Below are 25711 nucleotides of genomic sequence, written 5' to 3'. Positions count from 1 at the left end.
CTCTCTCTCTCTCTGCCTTACTACAGCTGCACTGCTCTTACGTAACCTACTCCTGCGTCTTTACGCGTGTGCGCGCCGCTCGCACGTGTCCGATATTAAAGCCTGGAAAGTGCGCAGGAGGAATTACACAGTGGGGGACGCATGGAGGCTGCATACAGGAAATATATGTGATCCTACATGACTTAAAAGTCTTTAACTTTGATATAAAACTTTGTGCATAAATTAACGGAGTGTATGACAAGTCCTTTATATGATGATGATTATTATTATTATCATTGAATATAATACAGCATAAGAATAACACAAGACATATTGTATATTATGATATACTATATGTGTGTATACATTATAAGACAGATAGATTGATAAATAGATAGATAGATAGATAGATAGATAGATAGATAGATCCATTGGAAGCAATTTGGGGTTCAGTGTATTGCTCAAGGACACTTTGGTACATAGACAGATGAAGATGGGAATCAAACCTGCCGTAGTTATAATCTTCAGACGAAGACCCGCAGTTTCAATTCGCTCCATTATTGGTGTTCTCTTTTTTTGTCTTTACGGTAAAAGCGCCGGCGGTGTAAACCACGCCCCCAAAGCTCAAACCACACCCCCTCCGTCCGGAGAAGAGGAATGAGTTGATCCCGCACGGACCGAGCTGTTCTCCGGTGTCTGAGACGCACGCAGGACTCGTCTGACAGGTGAACTGCTGCTGCGGGTTTCTGTGCATTTCCTCCGAGGATCGTCCCACACGTCGCCGCTTCGTGCTGCGCCTTTCTCGCGCCACGTTAGCTAGTTGCTACAAGTTTGACCGGCTGGTGAACGTGACGAGTGTCACGTTGCGTTTGTTTTGGTGGATTGACGCCCTGATGTTTGTGCTCATGGAGCAGTTTGTGTTTCTAATGTCGCTACGCTAACTTATAGTTGTGTGGATTTAAAGCTGTGACCCGTGCTGCGTTATCTTCCTGTTAAATTCTAAGTCTCGGGGCCCGCCCACCACTGTGTATTCTGCCTGTAACTGACTGCGCCCAGTATCCAACCTACCTCTGAATAAGTAGGCGTATTTTTATATAGGATTCCGCTGGATGAATTCTATTTGAGCCGTATTGTTAAGTTGTGCTGAACATGTAAGCTCTGGTTATGCGATTTGCTCTACGGTGAATATTGGATTAATTATGAGTACATTAACTTTAAATTAGCACTTTTTGCCACGGAGTTCCGCGCGCCGCCGCACACCGGCCGCTAGTTCTGCAGAGTTCTACAAAATAATCGCCCCCGCCATCATCGTTGTTGTGGCCGCACGTCCACATATGCTTGTTGCTTTGTGTGTGACACGGATGCAATGAGCAGCCAGACCAGAGGTAGGAGTTTTATAAATAGTGTGACATTAAAGGCTGGATTCCTGACCTTGCTCCGATGGGACCGTGGCTGCAGTGCGCAGGCCTGAGGGGAGGAGGGAGGAGGGTTCGGGGGGGTTCAGTGACTTGGGGGTCCCTGAACCTGTTCCGATTGCTGCACAAGTTTGAACCTAAAGCCCCCTTGTGCATGTCTCCAGCCAGTGTGTGCATGCAGGTGTACACAGACTGCTCCCATGCAGGGCTGCAGGGGGCCAATGAGCGGCCTCCACTGTGGTCTTGTGACCTTATCATTTCACACTGAAGTTAAAATTACACTTGCAGTCATTGATAATTTCCACTGTCAATAATCCTCATTACTGTTAGTTATGATCGAAATGGGCCGACTGCTGTATAATGAATATAATATATTATATTATATAGAATTCCATACAGATTCATTCCACCAACTCCAACCATATCGACTGAAAAAGAACTCCTCGACATCCCTTGACCTCAGCTGACTGGAGCTTCTTGTATGAACTCCTGGGCAAAGACTACTGAGCTTTATTAACCTTAACCTTAATAACCTTAATGCACTTTAGGATTAGTTCTTGTAACACATTTATTGTGATTAATCAGACTCTTGGTTCTTTCTGTAAACATGGAGAATGTGTTGCATAAATATACACAATGAATTAATTTTGAGTTTTGAGGAATCTTCCTGCACAGAATCAGCTCTAACGTGTGTGTTTTTTGAGAGAAACTAACTTCCTCATGTTGTGTTCCAACAAATTACACAAAGCATGTCCCAACCGAGTCATTGCCTCAATGTCCTCACCTCACATTCAACCTCCTTATCGCCACGCTGTTATCTCTCCACGCTCTGTGCATGTCGCCGCTGAGTCTTTTTAGGTCATTGATTAGTGTGTTTAGTTTGAGTGTATGAACCACCAAGCCCCTTTTTCCTCCTCCGCATTACCTCATGAATCTGTGTCGTTTACAGATTATTCAACCTCTTCAGAAGTTGTTGATTCCTTTCACGCTGCTGTGAAATCTTGCATGTGCAATAAATCTCTGGACACACCTTCCAGTGATGGTGTCCGGTCTGCTGTTGTCTCAGATTAGAAGCAGTTATTCCCAACGCTTATAACAATATGAATGAGCATTATGTTTTTAATCAGTTTCAGATGGAATTACACATGCTAATTGGAGGAAGATGCTCTATAATCTGGATGTTAATAGGAAGAAGAAAATTATTATTCCCTTAACCTCCAAGTGGTTGTCTCTGCAAAAAACACCTGAAATCCTTTTTCCTGCATAAAAGATACTTTTGGCTTCTTATCTACATAAAGTGTTGTGTGGACTCTGATGTACATCACCTACATTAAACTGGATAGGTACAATTACAGCTTGGAAAACCGGATTCAGTCTGACATGGGTATCTTTAATAACTTCCTCCATTCATGTTTTGATAGAGAAGCTCACTTTGCCTCATTCTCTTCCTTCTCTTCCAACAATAACTCGGTGTACTGTGCAGTCATTTCACACACACACATCTTAAATGAGCCTCTTGTCAGGCACCGTGCCATTTCCTGCTTCCTACTGTTCATGTGTGTTTTTATTCAGGTTGTTGATCGGAGGAATTTTCTCTTCATTTCCACAGCAGGCCAGAGACCGGTCCAGTTTGAAGAGAACCCCTCAAGATGTTGCCCCAACACCTGAAGCAGATCCGAGTGCTCGTCCTCAACGAGGAGGAGAATTTAGAGAGGACACTGTTCCGACTGGAGCAAGGTGAACCATTCACTGTAACACTAAAATCTTCTGGAAAAACAAACCAGTTAGTTAAAAAAAAACAATTCATACATATAGAACAAAAACAGACTTGTTGAAGGTCAAAAAATAATTAACATTATTAAACCAGAATCTGCAAATGTCTTTACGTTTTCAAATGTGTAGAAAAAAAATCTACTGATCTGGATTTAAATGTGTACATGTAATAAGAGTGGTCAATGCGTACGAAGATATTCATAGATAAAAAAATCTATGAATTCGGCTACAAGTGTTTAAAATACAGATAAATCACCAGTTTCGAGTAGAGAGATCCACTTCTGTAAAATCTGGGTTTTCCTCACCCTGAGTTTAGGCTCACAGGCTCCGGCAATTCGGTGGCGCTATGCCCCCGAGTCTTTGAGCGGACACAACATTGTGCATCGTACATTGTGATCACATTGTTTTTGCTATTATTCATCTACTCGCACACGTTCTGAAGAACTGGTTTTCAAAAGGTTGCGTTTTTACGCAATGAAAGTTTTTTATTTCACATGAACATTGTCTTGTAAAGGAGGCCTACATCAGTTGACTTGTAAACTGTGCTAATCTCTTGTGGCAAAACTCAATGTGAAAACATTTCCCTCTAAAATGCGGCACTTGTGGTTCATATTTTTGACTTAAAAAAAAGAATATTATTATATAATATCATATTATTATAAATGAAGCTGCTCTCTTTCTCTCTGTGGAGCACATTTAACCTCACTAACTAAACAGGAGTAAGCTAATACCAGCCAATATTTCAAGCAGGAATCACTCAAGTTTTCCGGAAATTGTAGTTCAAAAACACTTGAAATCCAAGCCATCCCTTCAGGAATGCTTCTGGAGTCCAGCAGAAAACTAAAGATCACAACTCGCTTGTGTTTGTGTGTGCGTTTACTGAAGGAGTCGTGCAGAAGTGCACCACTTGACATTTACAGCACACTGAACCTGATAGCGGGTTTTGTGAACTGCCTGTTAAAAGCGCACTATATATAGACAACCCTGTCATGGTCCGGACTGTGGAAGTTGAACAGGACAGACTTTCTCTCTTTGGTTATGTTTTCATTCCAATAGAGATACTATTCAAACCCTTTATGGATGAGAGCCAAAAACGACAGTTTTAGAAGAGTTATGATGCAGACCTGTTGGAAAGGCTGTATTTTTTCTCATCCGTCACTTCAGTTGACCCCCCCCCCCATCACCCCTCCACTGATACTGACATAGGAATACTTATTAATTAGTTATTAATCTTTGGTGAATATTGACATAAAGGGGAAGAGGTGAGGCTCAGTCCTCTTTCTAGTGTATTCAGAGGTTTTCCAGAGGGTGGGGTGGTTTCATAATGCAGCTGGTGCTCTTTGGCAGTGTGTATGCCGTTGAAGGAGGTTAGCGGTGTGTTTACGATGTGGTCTGCTGCCCTCACCTCCACCTACAAGTCCTCCTTATTCTCCACTGTACAGCTGGAGAAGTGTAACAGTAGGTCAGCAGGCTATTTATGGCCAAGTCAGAGGTTGAAATGAATCAGCGGGGCAAGTTCGAGACCATACTGTTCAAGTCCAGTTTCTCCTGACCTAAAAGTTACACTAAACCTTGATAAAAAGACACGAAATCACGAAATATATTGACATAAAAATGTGATTAAAAAGACACAACATAAAAACATACAAAAACATAATAAAAGACATGAAATGACAAATAATCTACATAAAAAGAAGCAAAACACAAATTCACAAAAAGTGACAAACATGAAGACTCCATATTAATTGACATAAACACATAGTCAGAAAACACAAAATGACTAAAAATCTACATTAAAACATGAAGAAAGACATAATCCATAATAATTGACCTAAAAACACTCAATTTAATTAAAAAGTAAAGTTTAAGCAAGATGTAAAGACACAAAATGACTAAAAATGACCATAAATACCAGATCGAAAAACATCAAATTACTGAAAGGTCATGCAAAACAACTAAAAACTTGTTTGGTGCAGGTGAGGTCAGCTGAGATGAAAAGTAAATTCAACCCCTCCAGGTCAGGATCGTTTCTTCCTCCAGAGTTTCCTTTATTGCTCACGGTCACATGTTGTGATGTCCGGTGTTTCTCTTCAGGTTTCGAGCTGCAGTTCCGTCTGGGTCCGAGCCTCCAGGGGAAGAGGGTGATCGTGCACACCAACTACCCCCTGGATGGGCAGCCGTTTGTACGGAGCAACTTCCGTGCCCTGGCGTGGAACTACCCGACGGGAAGGGAGGATGACTCCGACAAGTACTGCTCTCTGGAGATCAAGATGGCCGGCTCCTATCAGTACTACTTTGGATTCCCGTAAGATCGGCCTTCTCAGAATCGTCTCCCTACAGTTCCTTTTGACCTACTTTCCTCTCTGTCGACATACATGCATACTGTTACTTTCTTCCCGAAACTAACCACCTATGCTCGAGCAGGCGTGTCAAATGCACAGCTCCAGGGAGTCCAATCTGAACTGAAGTTTTCCAGCTGTGAGAAATTATGCAATTTGACCGCCTTTTTGTCTGTAATCGTGTGGTGAATCAGTTCAGGTGGTCAGGGATTACTACACAGATTTAGAAATGTGTCAACGTTGAAGATGAGAGGAGTTCTCCCCGCTTGGACTCGACACATTCATTCAATCAACAGCGGAGACGAGATCTCAGCAACATTCATACATATGTTGTCTTTTTAGCCACATTAATAACTTGACTCCGAGGCGAAGCTGAGAAATGTAGCGTCCCGTCACTTTTTTCCCTCCGTTTCTGCCGCAAAACAGACAAACGCTCCTCTCCAATGACAACAAGTGCACAGCTCACGGTACACAACTACAAGTTCCCCTTTTAAAAGTGATTTTTCACCAATAATACCTCCATAGAACCTTAAGGGCACTGGTGAGGATATTTTACTTTTGTTTCATTAGCCATTCCTTTTTTTAATCGTTTTTTTTTTTTTCTCCCCATCTTCAGAAATATAGACCGTTCTGGTGGAGGCTACTTTGTGGTGGACCCACTTCTTCGAGTCGGAGCAGATAACCATGTCCTCCCGTTAGACTGCATCACCATCCAGACCTACCTGTCCAAATGTCTGGGCCAGCTGGACGACTGGCCGGATCGACTGAGGGTGGCCAAAGAGTCAGGTGGGTAATGTTTGGAGGAAGTGGCTCCACACGGTTACTAGATTTGATTGATTTCAGGGAAAACTTTGGTTTATTTGGCACAAGTTCTCTGTTGGATGTCCTTCCTGATGCAATCTGAGCAGATGGGAGTGAAGAGGCCTTGCTCAAGGACCGACGGTGTCCTCCGAGTGGACATCTGGCTACAAGGCTGCTGATGTCCTAAACTGTGGGAGGGACGGTCCACCATCAGGAGGCTCACTAAGCTCTCCACACACTGTGTGACCTCGTCCACTCGCATCGAAGATAACTGAGCAAACATGTTGACATGGATAATATGAATGCATGGAAATTATATTTAATGCTGTTTATTGAGTCTTTGGATGTTGATAATTCGTTCACAATAAATGTGCACGTTATTGAGCAGCCCTATAGCACAACAAATTGGTGAAGATAGGAATTTGGTATATTTGATCAAATTGGAAAATACTTCCCGAAACTTTTTAGATTTTTGCTTATTAAACGCTGCTTATAATTTATGTCTGCGAAGAAACAAAATTGTGACGTAAAGCTTGTCAAAGGAGAAATACTCAAAGTTCACTTGTATGTTTCTGGATTCCTTGCTTTTAACTAGTAAAGTTGTTAAAGTGTGATCATCTTATTCTGTGGATTTCACCTCCAGGATACAACATGATCCACTTCACTCCTCTGCAGACTCTCGGAGAGTCTCGCTCCTGTTACTCCTTAGCCGACCAGCTGACCTTCAGCCCCGAGTTCAGCCCCGAGGGTCAGAACTACACCTGGGTGGAAGTGGGCGCTCTGGTGGACAAGATGAAGGCGGAGTGGAACATGGCGTGTATTACCGATGTGGTGTACAATCATACCGGTTAGTGCATACTTTTCGCATTGGTGTGTGTTTTTGTTTTCTTGGTTTGAAAACACAGAATAAACCCGAGCGCCTCAAAGTTTCTGTTTAGTCTCCTCATCTCTTAAAACCCAACTGCTATATTTTTTATGCAGAAGTGGAGTAATAACATCAAGTCCTCCTAACTTATTCTATATATTGATGAGGGAAAAAACGAGATGACATAGCTCTGGACTCTATGTCCCATCCTATATTAGCACTTTGCACGTCTCAGCCTCCCTCGTTTTCCTGAAAGGTCACGTTGTAAAAGGAGCCCGATTAGAAGGTTATGTAGCGTCTCAGAGGCTGATTTACCGACTGGCTGTCATACCGTCAGCAAGCCTCCATAAATCCACACGAATTCTCTAATTGTCACATAGGCGGAAAGTCTTATAACACCGTCGAACTATCTACACCGAAAATATGAGACGTGTGCATGTTGATCTATCGATCGTACAGGGGAGTCTTTATTCTGTGTCTGTCTGTGCAGCTGCTAACAGTCCCTGGATTAAAGAGCATCCAGAATGCGGATACAACCTGGTGAACTCGCCTCACCTGCGGCCCGCCTGGGTGTTGGACCGTGCCATGTGCCATCTGACCACCAGAGTCGCTGAGGGACGCTACAAAGCTAAAGGTCTGCCTGCCGAGATCACCGACGACAGCCACCTCAATGTAAGTGTGAGGGGAGGGGGGGGTTAAACTCATTTTACTTCAGGGGCCACGTGCAACACAATGTGATCTCAAGTGGGCCGTACCGGTAGAGAATAGCATTATAATAACTGGAACTCTTAATCTGTCTTTATTGTAGCGCAGCAAAGTATTAAGAAATACCTGAAATTTGAATAAAATAACTACAATTTCAACACTATTCTGCCTCGGTTCATCATGTACTTTGCAACTTGCACATCAGTGGATTTCTATTAAACTATTTACATCTTCAAAGGCAGAAAACATTTTTCCACATGTAGCTTTTCAACTGGTTGGTTAATTCAATTATGATCAGAGTAACTTTTCAGAATCCAGAAGTTAACTTTAATGTGAAACGTTTATGAGGCAGTGCAAGAAGTTTTTATTCAAACAGGCTTTTGGCTGATTTGACTTATTTTATCAATTGTTTTGTTTATGTCTGGTTTTACCGCTCTGTATCTCGGCTGTGACTGCCCTGTTTTATTTACGAGCTCTGCATCAAATATACACACACCTATATAGACATGTATGCTGAAATCTTTGAGCTTGTCTTGGACAAACATGGGGTTTAAGTGATTCAGGCATCATTGCACTCTCTTTTTATTTACATTTTCCATGACTTTCCCTGGATTTGAAGTTATATAAGTAACACATGAACCACAAATTATCTCCCCAGAATGTCATTCTCTGTCTAATCATCTCATTTTCCTGTTTTCCACAAACTTTGATACGATCTAAAAGCTACATTTAATGCATTTTTTTTGCGAGACATGCAAAGCCACAGAATGAACAGCATGTTTCAATTCCGTTATCTATATTTTTCTTTGTCTCCCCTCACGTCAGGCCATGCGCTCCGTCATGTGGCAGGACGTGTTTCCTCAGATCAAGCTTTGGGAGTTCTTCCAGATCAAAGTGGACAGCGCTGTGGAGCAATTCAAAACGCTGCTGCAGAAAGGTGAAGCCCATGCATACAATATATACACAACACTTATAGACACATGAGCACAAATAGTCATTTTCCATGTGTGTTTTTAAGGTACAAAGCCAGACCAAAGCAAAACTGAAGGGAAGAAAGGTCTGAAAATCATCCAGGATCCGCAGTATCGACGGTTTGGCAACACGGTGGACATGGACTCTGCTCTGGCGACGTTTGTACCTCACAGGTGAGCCTCCACTGTGTAATGTGATGATTTTCAATTTCCATGCACTACTTGATCAGAATACATTACGGCTGTCCTGGTTAAGAGAGAACACATTATTTGGATAGTTTTTAGACTCTTCTTGCACTTATATACACTGCTCTGTGGTATGAAACTACCTGGATTCATAACAATAACACATATACAGTACCTGGGACTGCTTTAACATGTTTAAAACTCTTCTTCCTGCAGGAGGCAGAAGTTTTAATGGGCGCTGCTTGAATTTGTGGCATTTACATATATTCAGGTGGACTATTGGACACAGCAAGACAATAAGGTTTCCTGAATGTCAGCTTTTTTTGCATTAGACCGCAGATGAAAGAAGAGTAAACATGTCTGGTTTCAGGCAGCTCGATGACGAGTGTTGTTTTGTTTTTTTAGCACCTGAAAATCAAATTTTGACAACCTCAGAGCAAACGAGGCATCAGTTTCCTCAATGATCTCTGGTACTCCCCCAAACGAACGGGTCCCGAACCCTCGGCGGAGAACAACTAAAGCGTACTAAGATCAGACTCTGTGCCTCAAGTACTTTAGAGTTCATGGGACTCAAACTGCGACATCACTGAGGTGTCAGACTTCATTGTCAATTCTGCTGTACCTACAAGACACACAGTGGAATCGAAAGTTTGTCTCGCTTGCCCCCCTACGGTGTAGATATGTCACTCAGAATATAAAGAAATTGAGACTATCTGACAAAATGTCAACCAAAATAGAATTCCAAATTTTGAAATTGATAATATAGGCAGGGAAAAGAGTGGAACAAGACTTTAAAATAGCAATATCCAATTGGCTATACCCCTAAAATATGCAAACAAAAACATGTTACATAGATATTTATCAGAAAATAAGCAGAATATAAGCTGTTAATTTATGTTTACAATTCTGTCCAATTTGAGAAAACCAGGCTCACGTCACTACATGATAAATGTGTTGTTGACATTTCAGTGATAAAGGTAAAGTTATCGGCAAGTCAATACAAATCTGGTCTTGATAGACAGCTTTTTTAGTCATCATGTACAGCAATCAGCCGTGGCACTAGGTAGAGGATCTTTTTGAGCAACAAGCTGGTACACAATGTGTATCCTGACATCTTTCTATAAAAAGCTGCAGCAGTTTGACAAACGTCGATCATGCCGCGCGTCGCATTCTTCTCTTCCCACATTCCTCTATGAGCCTGTACGGAGAACCTGTACAACGTTTTATACTGACCACAAGGGCTGCAGTTTGGTCGACGCTCTGACCCGGTCCCAGACCCATCTTTGTGTTTCCAAAATCAAGTTTGAGGATGAAACATCCACTTGAGACCTAATGTATCAGTTCAGTTGATCATTGTATATGTTCATAAACATGACGTGACCTCCCTCTGCAGCTCGTCCTCGCAGCACATCGACGAATGCTGCGGCTGGCTGAGGCAGAAACTGAACGAGCTGAACCAGGAGCAGCGGAACATCGTGAACCAGCATCAGGAGCAGGTGAGACTCGCCTTGACGCTGCACCACCTCTTGTAGGTTTTCTGAGGAGCAGGTTACATGTGAGTGTTGGAATGCTGGAGCCAAAGCTGACACCTGCTGGTGAGTCTCCTGAATGAGATGATCATACACAACCCGGAAGGTGCCTCTTGTGACTCCTATTGCCACAATATTCATCCTTCAAAACTACATAGCGTGTATTCTGGCCGTGACTGTTAAAGGCCCCATATTACGCAAAATTCACCTTATAATGGCTTTTTAAGTGTAATATGTGTCCCCATAGCCTGTGCATGAGGCATAAGTGAAGAGAGTCTGTCGTCTCCCCCATTTGCTTGCCCCACTTTTTAGCAAATGTGTGCTCATAAAGACACTTCACAGATTTTCCCTTAATGACATCATGCAGGGAAATACCCTCCTTTCGGTAGTGGAGCTCTGCCTCACTGATATACTGAATAAATTCATTATTCAGTCTTTTAGACTGGAAGAAATTCAGAACCGAGGCTGGATTTGAGGGGGGGGGGGGATGTTGAATAAACTTTAAAGGTTAGTTTGCTTACTTCGCTGTTGGTTTACAGCATTTCGTAACATTCCGTTAGATTTGTAGGAGGCATGAACCGAAACTGCATTGTGTTTTTTTTTGGTTTTTTTTAAAGCAAATATTTTCTCTCTTTTTTTTTTTTTCTACCAGGCCGTCAACTGCCTTGTAGGAAATGTAGTGTATGAACGTCTGGCTGGTCACGGCCCCAAACTGGGTCCCGTCACCCGCAAAGACCCTCTGGTCACCAGGTAATGGATGTTAAACAGAAAAGCATTCATGATTAAACCTGCTTTTAACTCATAAATTGTATGAGATTAGCATCTTTTTGTGCGATCGTGACATTTCTGAGGACGCGTGAAGGAAGGTTTGGTCATCTCCTGGTCTCAATGTGTCCATCTGACCGTCTCAGATATTTCACCTTCCCGTATGAGGACATGACCCTGGAGGAGGAGATGAAGATGCTCCAACAGCCGGCCAAGATGTCGCACTTCCTGGCTCACAATGGCTGGGTGATGGGCGACGACCCGCTGCGCAACTTCGCTGAGCCAGGTAAGAATAATAAACACAGCAGAAGTAACACAGACAGACAACCAGTACTCCCCCCCCCCCTTTTTTTTACATTTTGTGCAACAAAACAACAGCTTCTGAGAATATGTGCTCAAATCTTGAAACGCTCTCTGTTCTGGATTATTGCTGTTCTCCCCAGGCTCCAACGTGTACCTGCGCCGCGAGCTGATCTGCTGGGGCGACAGCGTCAAGCTGCGCTATGGCAGCGGGCCCGAGGACTGCCCGTACCTGTGGGCTCACATGCAGAAGTACACGGAGACCACGGCCCAATACTTCCACGGAGTCCGACTGGACAACTGCCATTCGACCCCGTTACACGTGGCTGAGGTATTTTCATGTTAATCCTCAGATCGGTTAGTGGTCGGAAAAATATAAAATGTTTTCAAGTGACGTGTCGGGATGCAATTAAGCATTCCGTAATATTACGTACTTAAAAGTCTTTAAGAGTCTTTTTTTAATAGCGCAACCTTGCATTAAATCTGTATGCCGTCTTTCCGGTTTCCGATTCAAAAGTAGCGGCTTCGCAGGCCTCGTTTGCACGACAACATTTCAAGTAAACGTATCGAGTCAGGTCCTGTCCCCGTTAACCTCCTCCTCTTCCTCCTCCTCCTCTCTCCCTGTCTGTGACGACGCTCTCGCCATCTTGTCCAGGCCATGTTAGACGCAGCCAGATTGGCACGTCCCAATCTGTATGTGATAGCCGAGCTGTTCACGGGCAGCGAGCTCATTGACAATGTGTTTGTTAACCGGCTGGGGATTAGCAGCCTGATACGAGGTACATCCGCTCATGCACCAACTAATCGGAGTTCTTTTTGTCTCCTGTCTTCTCTCCGTACCAAAACCTCCACCTCGCCATCCTTCTCTCTCCGGCATGCCTGCATGTTGGAGGCCTTTTCTCACCCACTGGCTGTTTCTCCTCCATATTAACCCCTCCCCTCCCCCCCCACGCCGCCACGCTCGCCTCCCGGCTGTTCTCTGCGGCCGAGCAGTTCATGCTGGATGTGGCCAGAAGAGTGTGTCCTAACCTGTATGTGGTGGCTGAGCTGTTCACCGGCAGCGAGGAGCTGGATAATATCTTTGTTACCAAGCTAGGGATTTCATCGCTCATACGAGGTACGCTACTGTTGTCTTCACTTCATACACAAACACTGCCATCTTCACTCGGGCATTTACTGAACTTTAATAAAATCACATTCAAACTTGACTTGGTTAAATATGAACGTAGCTTTCACCCATAATTCAACCTCATTGTGTTTCTTTCATTAAAATTGATAACTAATATTACTTTTAAAAGTTTAAGTTGATCATATTGTTAGATAGTTGGTTTCGTTTTATTCATTGATAAAATAAAAATACAAAAAAATACAAAAACAATTATGCAAACTGCCTCTTTGTATCAAACAGTTTAAAATGATCATTAAAAAAAACAAACAATGAGTATAAGATCATATCAGAGTTATCGCTCATAAACACTACGATAATTTTACTGCATTTCTATGAAATTCTAGTAATATGCTATGTTTTTTTTTTTACATAATTAAATCTTGGAAGTGGTTTACATTCTTTAGCTTCCTTGTCTAGATTGCTCCATGAAATGACCTCTTTTACAGAAATGCAGCATTCTATTCATTTTGTGCAAAATCTTGATTTTACAGCAGATCTGTTTCTTTTAAGTTGTACTTACTTTCTCTTTTTTGCTGATCTGAAACAAGTGTAGTGGTTTGTTGAAGGTAAGTTTGCAGCTGTGAAAGGGAGAACTCTTGCTTTGATTGGAGTGTGGCTTAAAGTTTGGATGTATGAACTCATCTACTGTGCTGCAGGAAATGCAGTTGTTTCTTCAAGAAGGAACAAGGGAATTGTGGGATTTGTTCAAGCATTTGGGAACTCAAACTCTCAAATTTGCTTTCTACACATTGTAGACATTGTTATACAAACTAATAATCAACTTTGTGTGTGATGATGTGTCCAAAATATTGGAAACAATCCATGCCGCGTATTGTAGCTCGACACCATTAAAAGCTAAAGATTAAATTAATGTAAATCCTACAGTTTCCTCGGGTTGTTCTTGCTTTGGCTCATCACCCTATGTGCCGTTCTCTCACGTCCCTCTCCTCTTTGTCCCGTCCACAGAGGCCATGTCAGCCGGCGACAGTCACGAGGAGGGCCGCCTCGTCTATCGCTATGGCGGTGAGCCGGTGGGAGCGTTCGTCCAGCCCAGCCTCCGCCCGCTCATCCCCTCCATCGCCCACGCCATGTTCCTGGACGTGACCCACGACAACGAGTGTCCCATCCAGGTGGGGCGGGAGCAGGAGGCGTGTCGGAAGACGTTCTGACGTGGTCCTGGACCGGTTTCTGACTGCTTGTTGATCCACAGCTCCGGTCGGCGCTGGACTCTCTGCCCAGCTCAGCCATCGTCTCCATGGCCTGCTGCGCTACCGGCTCCACCAGAGGATACGACGAGCTGGTGCCACATCAGGTCTGCCATCACCAAACCACACATTCACTCTGAGAGCCACTATTGTGTTTTATTTACTACGGATCTGAAGATGTCACAAAGACTCTTGACGTAACTCTATTATTCTCCAATTGTCCTCTACCGTCAAATATACATGGAATATTGTTTGTTAATTTACCGATGTGAAAAAAAAAATCAATTCTTCAGAGCTCCATCTGAACTGAGAGTTGATGTGTTACTCATGTGCTTATCAATAAACTCTAACAATTAGTTTTAAACTGAGATTTTTGTATGTTTGTTTTTGTTTGTTTTTTTTGCTGTGGAATCGAAGTCTACTGATGTAAATATATGGGATACATTTTTTTATGTGGTTTGTGTCAAGCACTTCAGTAGGAGAGGAAGAGTCCTTGTCGATTGAGACCTCTTGTTCAGGGGTGTCCAATACATTTTAGTTCTGGGACCACAAACGGCCTAGTTTCATCTTGAATAGGTACAACTGGTAAAATAGTGCCATAATAACCTTCAGAATTGAACTGTAAAGTTTGCCTTTGTTGTGGCCCACACTGTACGTGATAAAAAATATCTACATTTTCATAAAACTAAACAATTATTGTAACATAAAACCAGTTTTAATCATATTTTCTGGTGCAAAATACAATGAAATGTCCAAAAAATACAAATCAAAAGTAAGGGGGAAAAAAATCTGTTTTCTTTGAAACGTATACAATTTGCTCGGTGCTTTAGCAGTATCGGAGCCTTTTGTGGGCCTCATGTTTGACCCTGTGACACAAAGTCCATTACAGCTGTTTATTAAAAGCTCTGATTCTCCATCTCAGCCTGCATGTCTGTGAAGAACACACACCTCTCCCTGGACTTTCCTCCTTTGATGAAGTCTGATAGAAACTTCAACTTTATCCCCAAGTAGTAGTGAAGGCTGATATTACAGTAATTCTGCAGCATTGGACAGAGAAACCTAACCTGTGCGTGTGTGTGTTTTCTAGATCTCCGTGGTGAAGGAAGAGCGGTTTTACCCAAAGTGGAACCCCGCTGCCGTGCCCTCCTCCGCGGGGGAAGTGTGCGCCCAGACTGGCATCATAGCAGGGAAGCTGGCGGTGAATAAGCTGCATCAGGAACTGGCCTCGCAGGGATTCATGCAGGTACACACTCGTCATGTGAAGTAACTTAAAGGGGTCTTATTATCCAGCTTTTCTTTTCTGTGTACAACAAAAGGCCAATTTCTCTCAAATATTGTTCTAAAATGTGTCTAAATCTGTGTTGGCGAACGCTTCTCCTTTGCCGAGATAATCCCTCCACCTTACAGTTGTGGCAGGTGGAGATGATGGCAACTTCAAAAGGAAGGACACTATGTGTAGTTTTACCATATATACCGGGTGTCAAACACAATTTAGTTCTGGGGCCACATTCAGCTCAATTTCATCTTGAGTGGGTTTTCACTGGTAAAATAGTGCCATCATTACCTTTAAATTTAAAGTTAAAAAATTTGGGGGGATGTGATGCAAAGTATACATGGTGAAAATGTCTATATTTTCACAAACAACAAACAATTACTACAGAAAATAACGACAATGTTGGCATAAATTTAATGTCAATGAAATCTGAACTTCTGATGTAAAATACAGTGAAATGTCCAACAAACTCCTCCTATAGCTGTTGCATTATGGGTGTTTTTATAAGCTCACCATGACAGCATGGCTTAAGGCTAACTTGCTATCTTTCATGGCAGCATCACTGATCTCTCAGCTGCAGTGTCAGTGTTGTTTGTCCACTATTCTCAAGAAATGTGTGGTTTTTCTTTCAATTTTGACCCCAGTTTGACACCCTGAGCTCGAACCATTTTCAGAGGTTTCCATTGACACAACATGCTTAATGACTCCCAGCGTGCCGTATTATACAAACAAAGAAAATTCCCCAATCAGTCGCAGGGTTAAATTACCACTTAATATTCCTAATTGAGTTGCTAACTTCAGAGAAGTGATCCGATCGGCACTACAGAATCTCTTTTCACTGTGTTCAGGTGTTTGTGGACCAGGTGGATGCAGATATCGTTGCGATCACCCGTCACTGCCCCAGCACCCACCAGTCTGTGGTGACGGTCAGCAGAACGGCCTTCTGGAACCCCAAAACCCACCAGTACGACGCCAACGTCCCCCCCATGTTCATACCCGGTATGACCTCGGTATCGACCGCCATGTCGGATGGATTGAAGGCAATACTGAGAATGTGTGTCCATCAGGTAAGATCGAGGAGGTGGTGTTGGAGGCGCGGGCCGTGGATAGACGAGCTGGGACCTACGAGAAGGATAAAAACTTCATCAACGGCATGCCCGAGTACACCGTGGAGATTAAAGAGCACATACCGGTGAGCTCTTCCTCATCACCCGTGATCCCGGTGGTGAGAGATCTGTCGATGATTGTCCACCATAACTGTGTGTGTGCAGCTGGAGGAGAGCACGCTGGTGAAGAAATCCGGCGTGACTTCTAAAGGTCGATCGGAGTTCGTGCAGGAGATCACCTTCCAGAAGCTGACGCCGGGCAGCGTCATCGCCTTCAGGTAACTCGCAAGGTTAACAGACGTCCGGGGTCGGCCCGCATGTTGAAATACAATCAACAGGAAGAGTTCAGACGTCGACTTCACCCTGCTTCACTTTGGAAAAGCTGAAAGGATTTCTTCATGGAGAGCAGGGGTCTGCAGCACTTTAGCACTTTTGTAGCAGCTCCCTGAAGCTTGAAAAGAAAAAAGGCACAGTCACTAAAATGGGGGGAAAAAGAAAATGGTAAAATGATGAAAATTTCTGAAAAATGAAAAGAAAATACAAGTTTTTGTTGTTGTTTTTGGTTCTGTTACACCCATTGCAAAAGCTTCATGTATTTTCTGTACAGGGTTGGACGAAATAGGTTCAACTTTAGCCTAAACCCTTCGGTCTTCCTCTGCTTGTTTCTTTGTTTTTCTTTTCTTTGTTGTTGCATTTAGTATTTGGTTGACCGAATAAACCATTACTACAACTGCCATGATAGTGGTTTTTAAAGGGCAGATTGTAACTGTGAACTTAAGTAACAGAATAACACAGAGGTAAATAAATGAAGTTAACATTTTTAAAGTACATTTCTCTTATTAAAATATGAATGAATTGTCTTGATTCATCCTCGCATGACTATCAAAGATGAGAAAACGATGTGAACGTTTTCCACTGTGACTTAATGCTGCTTTTTAATTGTGGGAGAATTTGATGTTTTTGACACATTCTACCCTCAGTGCTTCTTTAATAGGGTTTATTTTACAGTATTAATATAGTAGCAGAATATCTTTCAAGACTTGTCTGTGTGTGTATTTTGATGCTGATTGATGTTTTATATGTATTTAGTGAGATATATACTAAGACTGGTGCGTACACAGTAACTGTTTCTCTTCTTCCACCTCAGGCAGGCCTGCATGTCAGGTTGTACGATTTGTTTGATTTTTGAGGAACGTAAACAGGCTTAAAGTGTCTCCTCACCTATATGGTCTCCGTTTAATAAAATAACGCTGTTATGAGTCTAAACCAACATCAGACGTCAATTAATCCCTTAACTGACCAAGAAACGTTTAAACTAAGGACAAATAAAGCCGAGCAACAAAGACCGAGTGACGTTTGAAGGTCCACGTGGGCGGAGTCTAAATTGGTACACTCTCCCCATCTCGTCTTTACAGGGTCAGTCTGGACCCCAAAGCCCAGAAGCTGGTGGGAGTACTGAGGTACTATCTGTCCCAGTTCAGCCCCAAGTACAAGAGAGGCAGCGTGGCGGACGACAACACCCCGGAGGCGCTGCAGAAGCCGCTCGCACAGTAAGTATACACACACACAGAAGCGAACAGTTGATTTTTGTGTGGTTATTTTGTTTTGTTTTATGATTTTGTTCAGTTTTTTTCAATGGTTTATTTTCAAAATCTTTGTGAATCTCACACTATAAATTGTGATTTCTTTTCAAATTTCAAATACCATTAATGCAGAGTGGATTGAAATATAATTTATTGCAGTTTAATCTATTTAGCGCAATTTGACACACATGATACAAATTTCAACATGTTGCGCTGCTTTAATTCAAAGTTATAGCCATCAAATAGTTGCAAAGGGCGTTAAACATGTCTGATGTCTCATTTGAAACTCGTTTTTTCCCAGGCTGATGTCCAAGCTGACGTTATCCGAGCTGAATGTCCTGTTGTTCCGATGCGACTCGGAGGAGCAGGAGGATGGAGGCGGTTGTTACAGCATCCCCGGCTGGGAGAGCCTCAAATACGCTGGACTGCAAGGTGGAGACGCAGTAACATCCCGTCTGTAGTCCGTCAGGTCTGCACAGTGTCCTGGATCTGCGTTGTGTCTCCTCAGGTCTGATCTCCGTGTTGGCTCAGATCCGTCCCAACAACGACCTGGGACACCCGGTGTGCGCCAACCTCCGGCAGGGAGACTGGCTCATCGACTTTGTTTCCAACCGGCTGGTCAATAAAGAGGGCGCGCTGGCACAGGTGAGCAAAGGATCGACACAGAAACTGGCCGTTCAACAGAGCAGTCCTTGTAATTCACCTCCTCCTCGTCCCACAGGTGGGTCAGTGGTTGGTGGCCATGTTTAACTACCTGAAACACTTCCCCCGGTACCTCATCCCCTGTTACTTCGACGCCATCCTGGTGTCCACCTACACCACGGCACTGGACGCCGCCTTCAAGCTCATGTCCAGGTAGGATGTTTGAGTCCAACAGCACGAGTTGATTCAGGAATCTGTTAGGAATTCATCACCAGTATACCAGTTACTGTAAGTTATCTCCAGTTCAGAGCAGCTGTGAACTTTTTTGAAAACGTCCCGACTCCGTTGTCGTGGGGGGAAAAAAACCAAAAACATCACTTTTTGGAAATACTCCCTTTCCCTGTAGACAGCGGGAACCCTGCTATGAGCACCGCGGCCATCGTAAAATAAATCTTCTGCACATGCTCGGTAGATGGACAATGCCAACAATGTTTGCCTCCAGAGTGTCATGACGCCCCGTCCATATTGTTTGTTTGAAACAAAAACGATGCGTTTTCACTTGAAACTTTTCCGTGGGTACAAGACTTAGGAGTAACACAAAAGCTACACTTTTACATGTAACTAGAATGTATGTACACTTCTTTTTAAATAAATAACTGGAATTCATTACAAACCTCCATCTTCTGCCAGACTGACATTGCATTAAAGTGGTGATGCTTTAGTCTGACGTACATTTTCTTTACAGGCTGGTTTTAGTATCTTTTCTGGTGTTCTTTGTCCAGTTTCGTCCAGAACGGTTCGAGCTTCGTCCGCCACCTGGCGCTGGGTTCGGTGCAGATGTGCGGCGTGGGACGCTTCCCCGCTCTGCCTCCTCTGTCCAGTCAACTTGATGACGTCCCGTTGCGAATCAGTCCGGCCACGGGCCTGAAGGAGCAGTGCTGCGTCTCCCTGGCTGCAGGTGACACCCCCCCCCCCCCCCCCCCCAACCACCCCCACCACCATTGGGTTTCATTTTCACTTTGTGCGGTTCAGTTTGAAAGTGACTCTTTGTTCTCCAGGCCTTCCTCATTTCTCTGCCGGGATCTTCCGCTGCTGGGGCAGAGACACTTTCATCGCTCTCAGAGGACTGATGCTCATCACCGGGAGACACGCCGAGGCTCGGTAGGTGGAGGAGCTTTCAGGAGAGAAGCCGCCACGTTACTCCTTTCTCGGCTAGTTCACATCAGCAGTCGATATCTTGAATTGTTAGAGAAGTAAGATTCGACACATCCCGAATGCTCAACTTCTGACCCGAGCCAAGAGAAGACTCTTCAAACAACAACACATTGTCAGTGGACATCCAGAAAAGATCGGATTCTGCTTCGAGACAAGGCATTTGATAAAACTATGGACGCACCGATACCAGTATCAGGACTTGACTCGTGTTGGTCTCCACAGTAACATCATCCTGGCCTTCGCCGGCACCCTACGCCACGGTTTGATCCCCAACCTGCTGGGCGAAGGTCGCTGTGCCCGCTACAACTGCCGGGACGCCGTGTGGTGGTGGCTGCAGTGCATCCAGGTGTGACCCCCACCCCCCCTTGGATGTAAAATCCTCAGAGACGTCAGGATGTTCAGTTTTCACTCTTCCTCTACAGGACTACGCCACTCTCGTTCCCCAAGGTCACGAAATCCTCCGCTGCCCCGTTACACGCATGTACCCCACTGATGACTCCGAACCCTGCAAACCTGGGGAGGTGGTATGTACAGACACACACACACACTTCTACTGTGTGGTGTATGTATGTTTCGTGGTCCAAAAGGGGTTCTACTGGTATATTTCCATATGAATGTATTTATATTTATGGTATTTCATACATTTCTCCCCTTGATTTTTGTGCTTTAGCCTCCTTTCTCACTCAGTTGATATCATGACTATAGATTTGTAACAAAATGTGCATCCTTGTGGAGTTGATCCAGCTGGACGCCACAAACCTAAATAATCCCAGATTTCAGACTCGAGAAAGATCATCAACACAGGACTTGGTATTTCATGTTAGGGTTACATTTCATTCACTGTTAGTATTTCCCACCTTAATGCTTCAAATATTATATAAATGTATTGATTTTTTTCCTCTGTGCAGGAGCAGCCTCTGTACGATGTGATCCAGGACGCGCTGCAGCGCCAGCTAGAGGGGATTTCGTACAGAGAGAGAAACGCCGGACCCCAGATAGACCGGCACATGAGAGATGAAGGTGACTCGGTCGGATGTCGGACGGCACGACAGCGGCGGGAGACTTTGCTAACCTCGGCGCTCTGTGCAGGGTTCAACGTCGCCTCCAAGGTGGATCCGGCCACCGGCTTCGTGACGGGAGGAAACCGCTTCAACTGCGGAACATGGATGGACAAGATGGGAGAGAGCGACAGGGCGAGGAACAAAGGCATGCCCGCTACTCCCAGGTGACTCGCGTTCCTCCATTTTGAAGGAGTACGGCACCAAGTGGTTGAATTGTCAATGTAATACACTGTAAGCTGTAAGATTATTAAGTGAACTACGTGATTTTATGTAGCTCTTAATATTATAGCTGAAGTGATGATTAAATGGGCAGGGCCAACTTAACGAGGCTTTCAAGAAATTGATCAGTTTGTTAGTGCCAAGTGTGAAACGGTGCAAACTGAAATACTCAAATTGTACTTTACCTGTTGCACCTTCAAAACCTGCTGTTTCTATTTATTAGGATGTCAATCAGTATTCTGCTCTTCAGTTGACACATTTCAGTGTCATTATCTTTCCCCCAAAAGATGCGTTTGTGTTTTGAAGTGGTCTTGTTGTGGTCGTGTGCAGGGACGGAGCTGCAGTGGAGATCGTCGGTCTCAGTAAATCGGCCGTCCGCTGGGTGGTGGAGCTCCACGCCAAAGGACTGTTCCCTTACGACGGAGCCAAAGTGCACACGCAGGGTATCACACCTATTGACACGTCCAGGCAGCTCTGGCGTCCTGCGACGGTCCACGCTGAGGCTCTCCTGCTCTCTTCCAGGTGCAGAAGGCTTCGTCTCCTACGCCGACTGGAACCAGCAGCTCCAGCAGGCCTTCGAGGCAGGATTCTGGGTGTCCGGGGACCCCAAAGACCCCAACGAGAAGCAGCCCGACCTTGTGCACAAGAAGGGCATCTACAAGGACAGCTACGGAGCCTCCAGTCCCTGGTGCGACTACCAGCTCCGACCCAACTTCACCATCGCCATGGTGGTGGTAAGTACCACCGCCTGGAGTCCACTCAGAGCTGGAAGCAGGAGTTATTCATGTTTGTTTGTTTGTTTGTTTAGGCTCCAGAGCTGTTCACAGTGGAGAGAGCGTGGAAGGCTCTGGAGGTGGCTGAAAAGAAACTACTGGGACCACTGGGAATGAAAACACTCGACCCAGAGTAAATACGTCATCACTTTATCATGTTTTATAGGATGTTAAGCTTTCACACCTTCCAGCACACTGTTTTCTCAGTTTTAATTCGATAAATTTTGTTTTTGCACAATTTTTTAATTATTTATTTTTAAAAACTTGCATGCGAGGCCCATGGGTCCAATCCAGCCCACTCGAGGCTCCAATCCGGCCAAACAAACAAGAAAATTGTCCAAATTTCAAAGAAAACAGAGTTTTGATTGTAGTTTTGGGACATTTCACGGTATTTTGCAGAAGAAAGTATCAATAGAATTGGCTTTATGTTGAGAAACATAACATTTTCATCAAGTATAGTCTGTCGCACAACAAGGAAAATTGTAATAAAAAGGTTATTATGTCACTATTTTACTAGTCCGGCCCATTCGAAATGAAATTGTGCTGTACGTGGCTCTATTATTTTTAACAGATCTGAGCTCTATTACAAATTAGTAACAAATACTTTAAACACACAAAACGTGAAATTTCTGAGTATTTGTTTTTTTTCATGTTGTTTTCTCACTTAATCTAAGTTTAACATCTGTTTTGACGGTTAAAACCAGAAATACCGGGAATTGCAAAATATGAAAAAAAAAAAAAAAAAGTCTAGAAGTCAAATTAAAATGATTGTCTAAAATAGCCAAAATGTAAAAAAAAAAAAAAAGAAAGAAGCTAAAACGGCTCAACCTCAAAAAGAGATTGAAAAAAATAGTAATAATGGCAACATAAGCAAAACATGTAATAAAATATTTGTAGATTTTAGATATGAATCTAATGTCTAATGTTTTTTTTGCTCATTTCAGAAAATTAACATATTTTCCAGCTTCAGCAAAACCTTATTTGGTGGAAATTTGGAAAAAAAAGTCTCTTTTGGTCAGGCTTCTGTTCTAAATGTTTGTTTTTGTACCATTCTTAATCACACATCGACTTCTAATTTATTTTCTACATCACTTTTCGACACATCTGGACAGGAAAACTCATGTTGGCGTAAAACTCAATAAAACATTTAACAGAAATGCTTGAGTTTTTAGCCATCCTAAACATCTTAATTATTTTCTAGCTCCGTTTAGCAAACAGTCTCTTTAGTACACCGCCATGATGTTAATGTTGCCCTCTTCGTCGGATCTTTGTGCTAAGATGTTTTTTTGTGTCCCTGCAGTGACATGGTGTACTGCGGCGTGTACGATAACGCGCTGGACAACGACAACTACAACCTGGCCAAAGGCTTCAACTACCACCAGGGCCCGGTGAGTCCCCACACTGTCACTACTCCACTGCAGCTTTCTACATCCACAAACTTCTTCCATCCTGTTTACATTTTTCCCTTCATGACATCACGAGGGGAGAGCAATGGGGAAACCACTTAAATCTGAAACATCGGAAAGCATTTTCTCCCCGAGACGGGCCGGGAGTAGACGTGGACAGACGGAGACACAGGAAGAGCCTGTTCTCAGTTGAGGGACTTTTAGACTGAAATTCAGGACCAAGGCTGGATTTGATTGAATTATTTTGAATACAATGTTGTTGGACCTCATGACATATCATCTCGAAACGTTTAAAATCCTACACAGAAATCAAAGACTAAGGATTCTCTTTAGAAAAATGTTCAAAACGGCCGTACAGCTTTTCTTAATGATTTAAAAATCCATCTTATCGAGGAATATTAATGCACATCATAGCTCCTTTAATGCTGAGCAATATTAACATGATATGAAAACCTTTTTGTCAGCCGAGGCTGAAAGTTAATGCACTTTTTCACAGAAATTAAATAAAATTCAGAAGAATTGTGCAGTGTTAATCCTGTGTTTGAATTTAGACAAATATCACTGGACATTTAACATGTTAAGAAATTAAAAATATGCCCTGAAGTGTAATATTCCTCTCTTTTCATTGCATGAAAATCTTACATTTCCTGTAAAAAAAAAAAAAAAATCCATGTCTCATTTTCAACAATACCAACATCAGGTAAAATTCCTGCCCAAGTTGTTCTGATCTTCTCTATTAAATCTTAATCTATTAAAACACCCAATGTTTTTAGGAGTGGCTGTGGCCCGTGGGCTACTTCCTGCGAGCTAAACTCTACTTCGCCAAGAAGCTTGGCGAGGACACGTACGCCAAGACGGTGATCCTGGTGAAGAACGTGCTGTCGCGACATTACACTCACCTGGAGAGGTGAGACGGGACCCCGGCAGATTTCTTTTTTTTCTTTCAATCGGTGGCTTTGGTTTCCCTCACATCATTTCCCGTCTATGCCCCCCAACCCCCCCCCCCCCCAGGTCTCCGTGGAAAGGTCTCCCAGAGTTGACCAATGAGAATGGACAGTACTGCCCCTTCAGCTGCGAGACTCAAGCCTGGTCCCTGGCCACCGTGCTGGAGGTCCTGTACGACCTGTAGATCGTCACATCACTAGTCTAACTTTTATTTTTTATTTCAAAGTTTAAAGAGTTTAACATTTATTTTCCTTAGAGAAACATTTTTTTTTTTACAGCCTAACAGCATTAAGAAGATATTGGTAGAGCAGAGTTTTTACTAAAATGCATCACCATAATAACAATAGTCACATAGGGAGGCATACTTACCATGTCGATCAAATTTATTATTTATTTTAGCTTTTTTTTTTGCTTTATTGCTTTTCAGTCTTGTAATTCCAATTTGAGCCACTAGGGGGTGAGCCACTACAGATACTTGACTCAAATTACAATATAATTGAAAAGTTCAAGTTTGGTCAGTTATTTCTGCGTTTCGAAAGATTAAAAGGTGTTACATTTTTAAAAAATGTGACTTTGAAATTCTGTTTGGTTTAAAACAAACGTGAAATTAGGAATGTCTGATTTCCATTTTTTTTTCTCCCCAAAGTGGAAAAAAAGTCAGCAGGAGCAGGTAAATTACTTTAAAATATCCCACTTTAACATTGTGTGTTAATGTTTTTTTCTCTCCCTCGTAGCAAGTGTGAGGGGAAAAATAAAAGATAAACAAACATTTCTGCCAATGGAGTAAATATTTTTATTTTGTGGAAAAGCTGCTTTTCTACAAACGTCTCCTACCACTGTGTGCTTTTAACTCTTTCAATGGCTGTGAAGTCCTAAATCGATTCAAAGCTGTAGCAGCAGTTTTTATGACTTTGTTAAAGGTACAGTGTGCAATGTTTTGAGCTGAAAACAGTGTTGTAATATCAGTTTGTACCACAAGGTGGTGCATTGAGACGCAAACAAAAGGGACCGCTGGAACAAACCTGCTCGCTCCAATATCCTAAAACATCTCATCAAGTCTGTCCTGTGCAGACTTCAGTTTTAGATACTGCATTTTAAGTTGAAGAAATTGACACTGTAGCTTTGAAGTATCTCAACAATCCACCTCTCGCCTTTAAACCCCTCGTCTTCCCGGCAGCCTCATCATATGTGTAACTTTAGCTTGTTTAATTTCAGAGATTCACTGGATAAATGTTGTGACTGTCCGTCCTGTCTGTGGTGTTGAACGTTTCCCGTTTGTCGAAGACACAACAACTCTGAATAAACTGTTACATGACTGATTTCTTGTCTTCTCCGTTAATACATGTTTCATGGTGCCAGCATTACTTTACAAGTATTGATGTCGACAGCTAGCCTTAGCTTTAGACATTAAGATGAAGAAACCTCTTCTCGTAACCTATAATCCCCACATCCTGATTCAGATTTTCAACAATTTCCACCAAAGGACA

At 43.1% G+C, this 25711-nt stretch overlaps 1 protein-coding gene across 2 annotated transcripts; it reads left to right on the top strand.

Moving 5' to 3' along the window:
* The first annotated feature begins 633 nt into the window (after window positions 1-633).
* Window positions 634-25541, top strand: agla (amylo-alpha-1, 6-glucosidase, 4-alpha-glucanotransferase a). 2 transcript variants are annotated; one of them, XM_080503639.1, is made up of 35 exons: window positions 634-704; window positions 3004-3131; window positions 5262-5472; window positions 6123-6292; window positions 6951-7154; window positions 7663-7844; window positions 8703-8814; window positions 8896-9022; window positions 10428-10530; window positions 11216-11313; window positions 11475-11614; window positions 11772-11959; window positions 12284-12407; window positions 13763-13926; window positions 14007-14108; window positions 15089-15244; window positions 16123-16273; window positions 16342-16466; window positions 16546-16658; window positions 17796-17930; window positions 18265-18395; window positions 18472-18608; window positions 18685-18818; window positions 19388-19563; window positions 19664-19766; window positions 20043-20166; window positions 20243-20344; window positions 20729-20840; window positions 20910-21045; window positions 21431-21543; window positions 21623-21834; window positions 21909-22006; window positions 23174-23261; window positions 24053-24186; window positions 24291-25541. In XM_080503639.1, exons 2-35 carry the CDS (start codon window positions 3044-3046, stop codon window positions 24406-24408), a joined length of 4611 nt encoding a protein of 1536 aa, XP_080359765.1. In that variant the 5' UTR covers window positions 634-704; window positions 3004-3043; the 3' UTR covers window positions 24409-25541. The 2 variants fall into 2 exon arrangements, with proteins under 2 accessions (XP_080359765.1, XP_080359766.1); XM_080503640.1 differs by having other exon boundaries at window positions 643-704; window positions 3007-3131.
* The last annotated feature ends 170 nt before the right edge of the window (window positions 25542-25711 follow it).

The sequence above is a fragment of the Blennius ocellaris genome (genome assembly GCF_963422515.1).
Source record: "Blennius ocellaris genome assembly, chromosome: 10".
Lineage (NCBI taxonomy): Eukaryota > Metazoa > Chordata > Actinopteri > Blenniiformes > Blenniidae > Blennius > Blennius ocellaris.
This window is presented reverse-complemented; position numbering and strand designations above follow the sequence as displayed.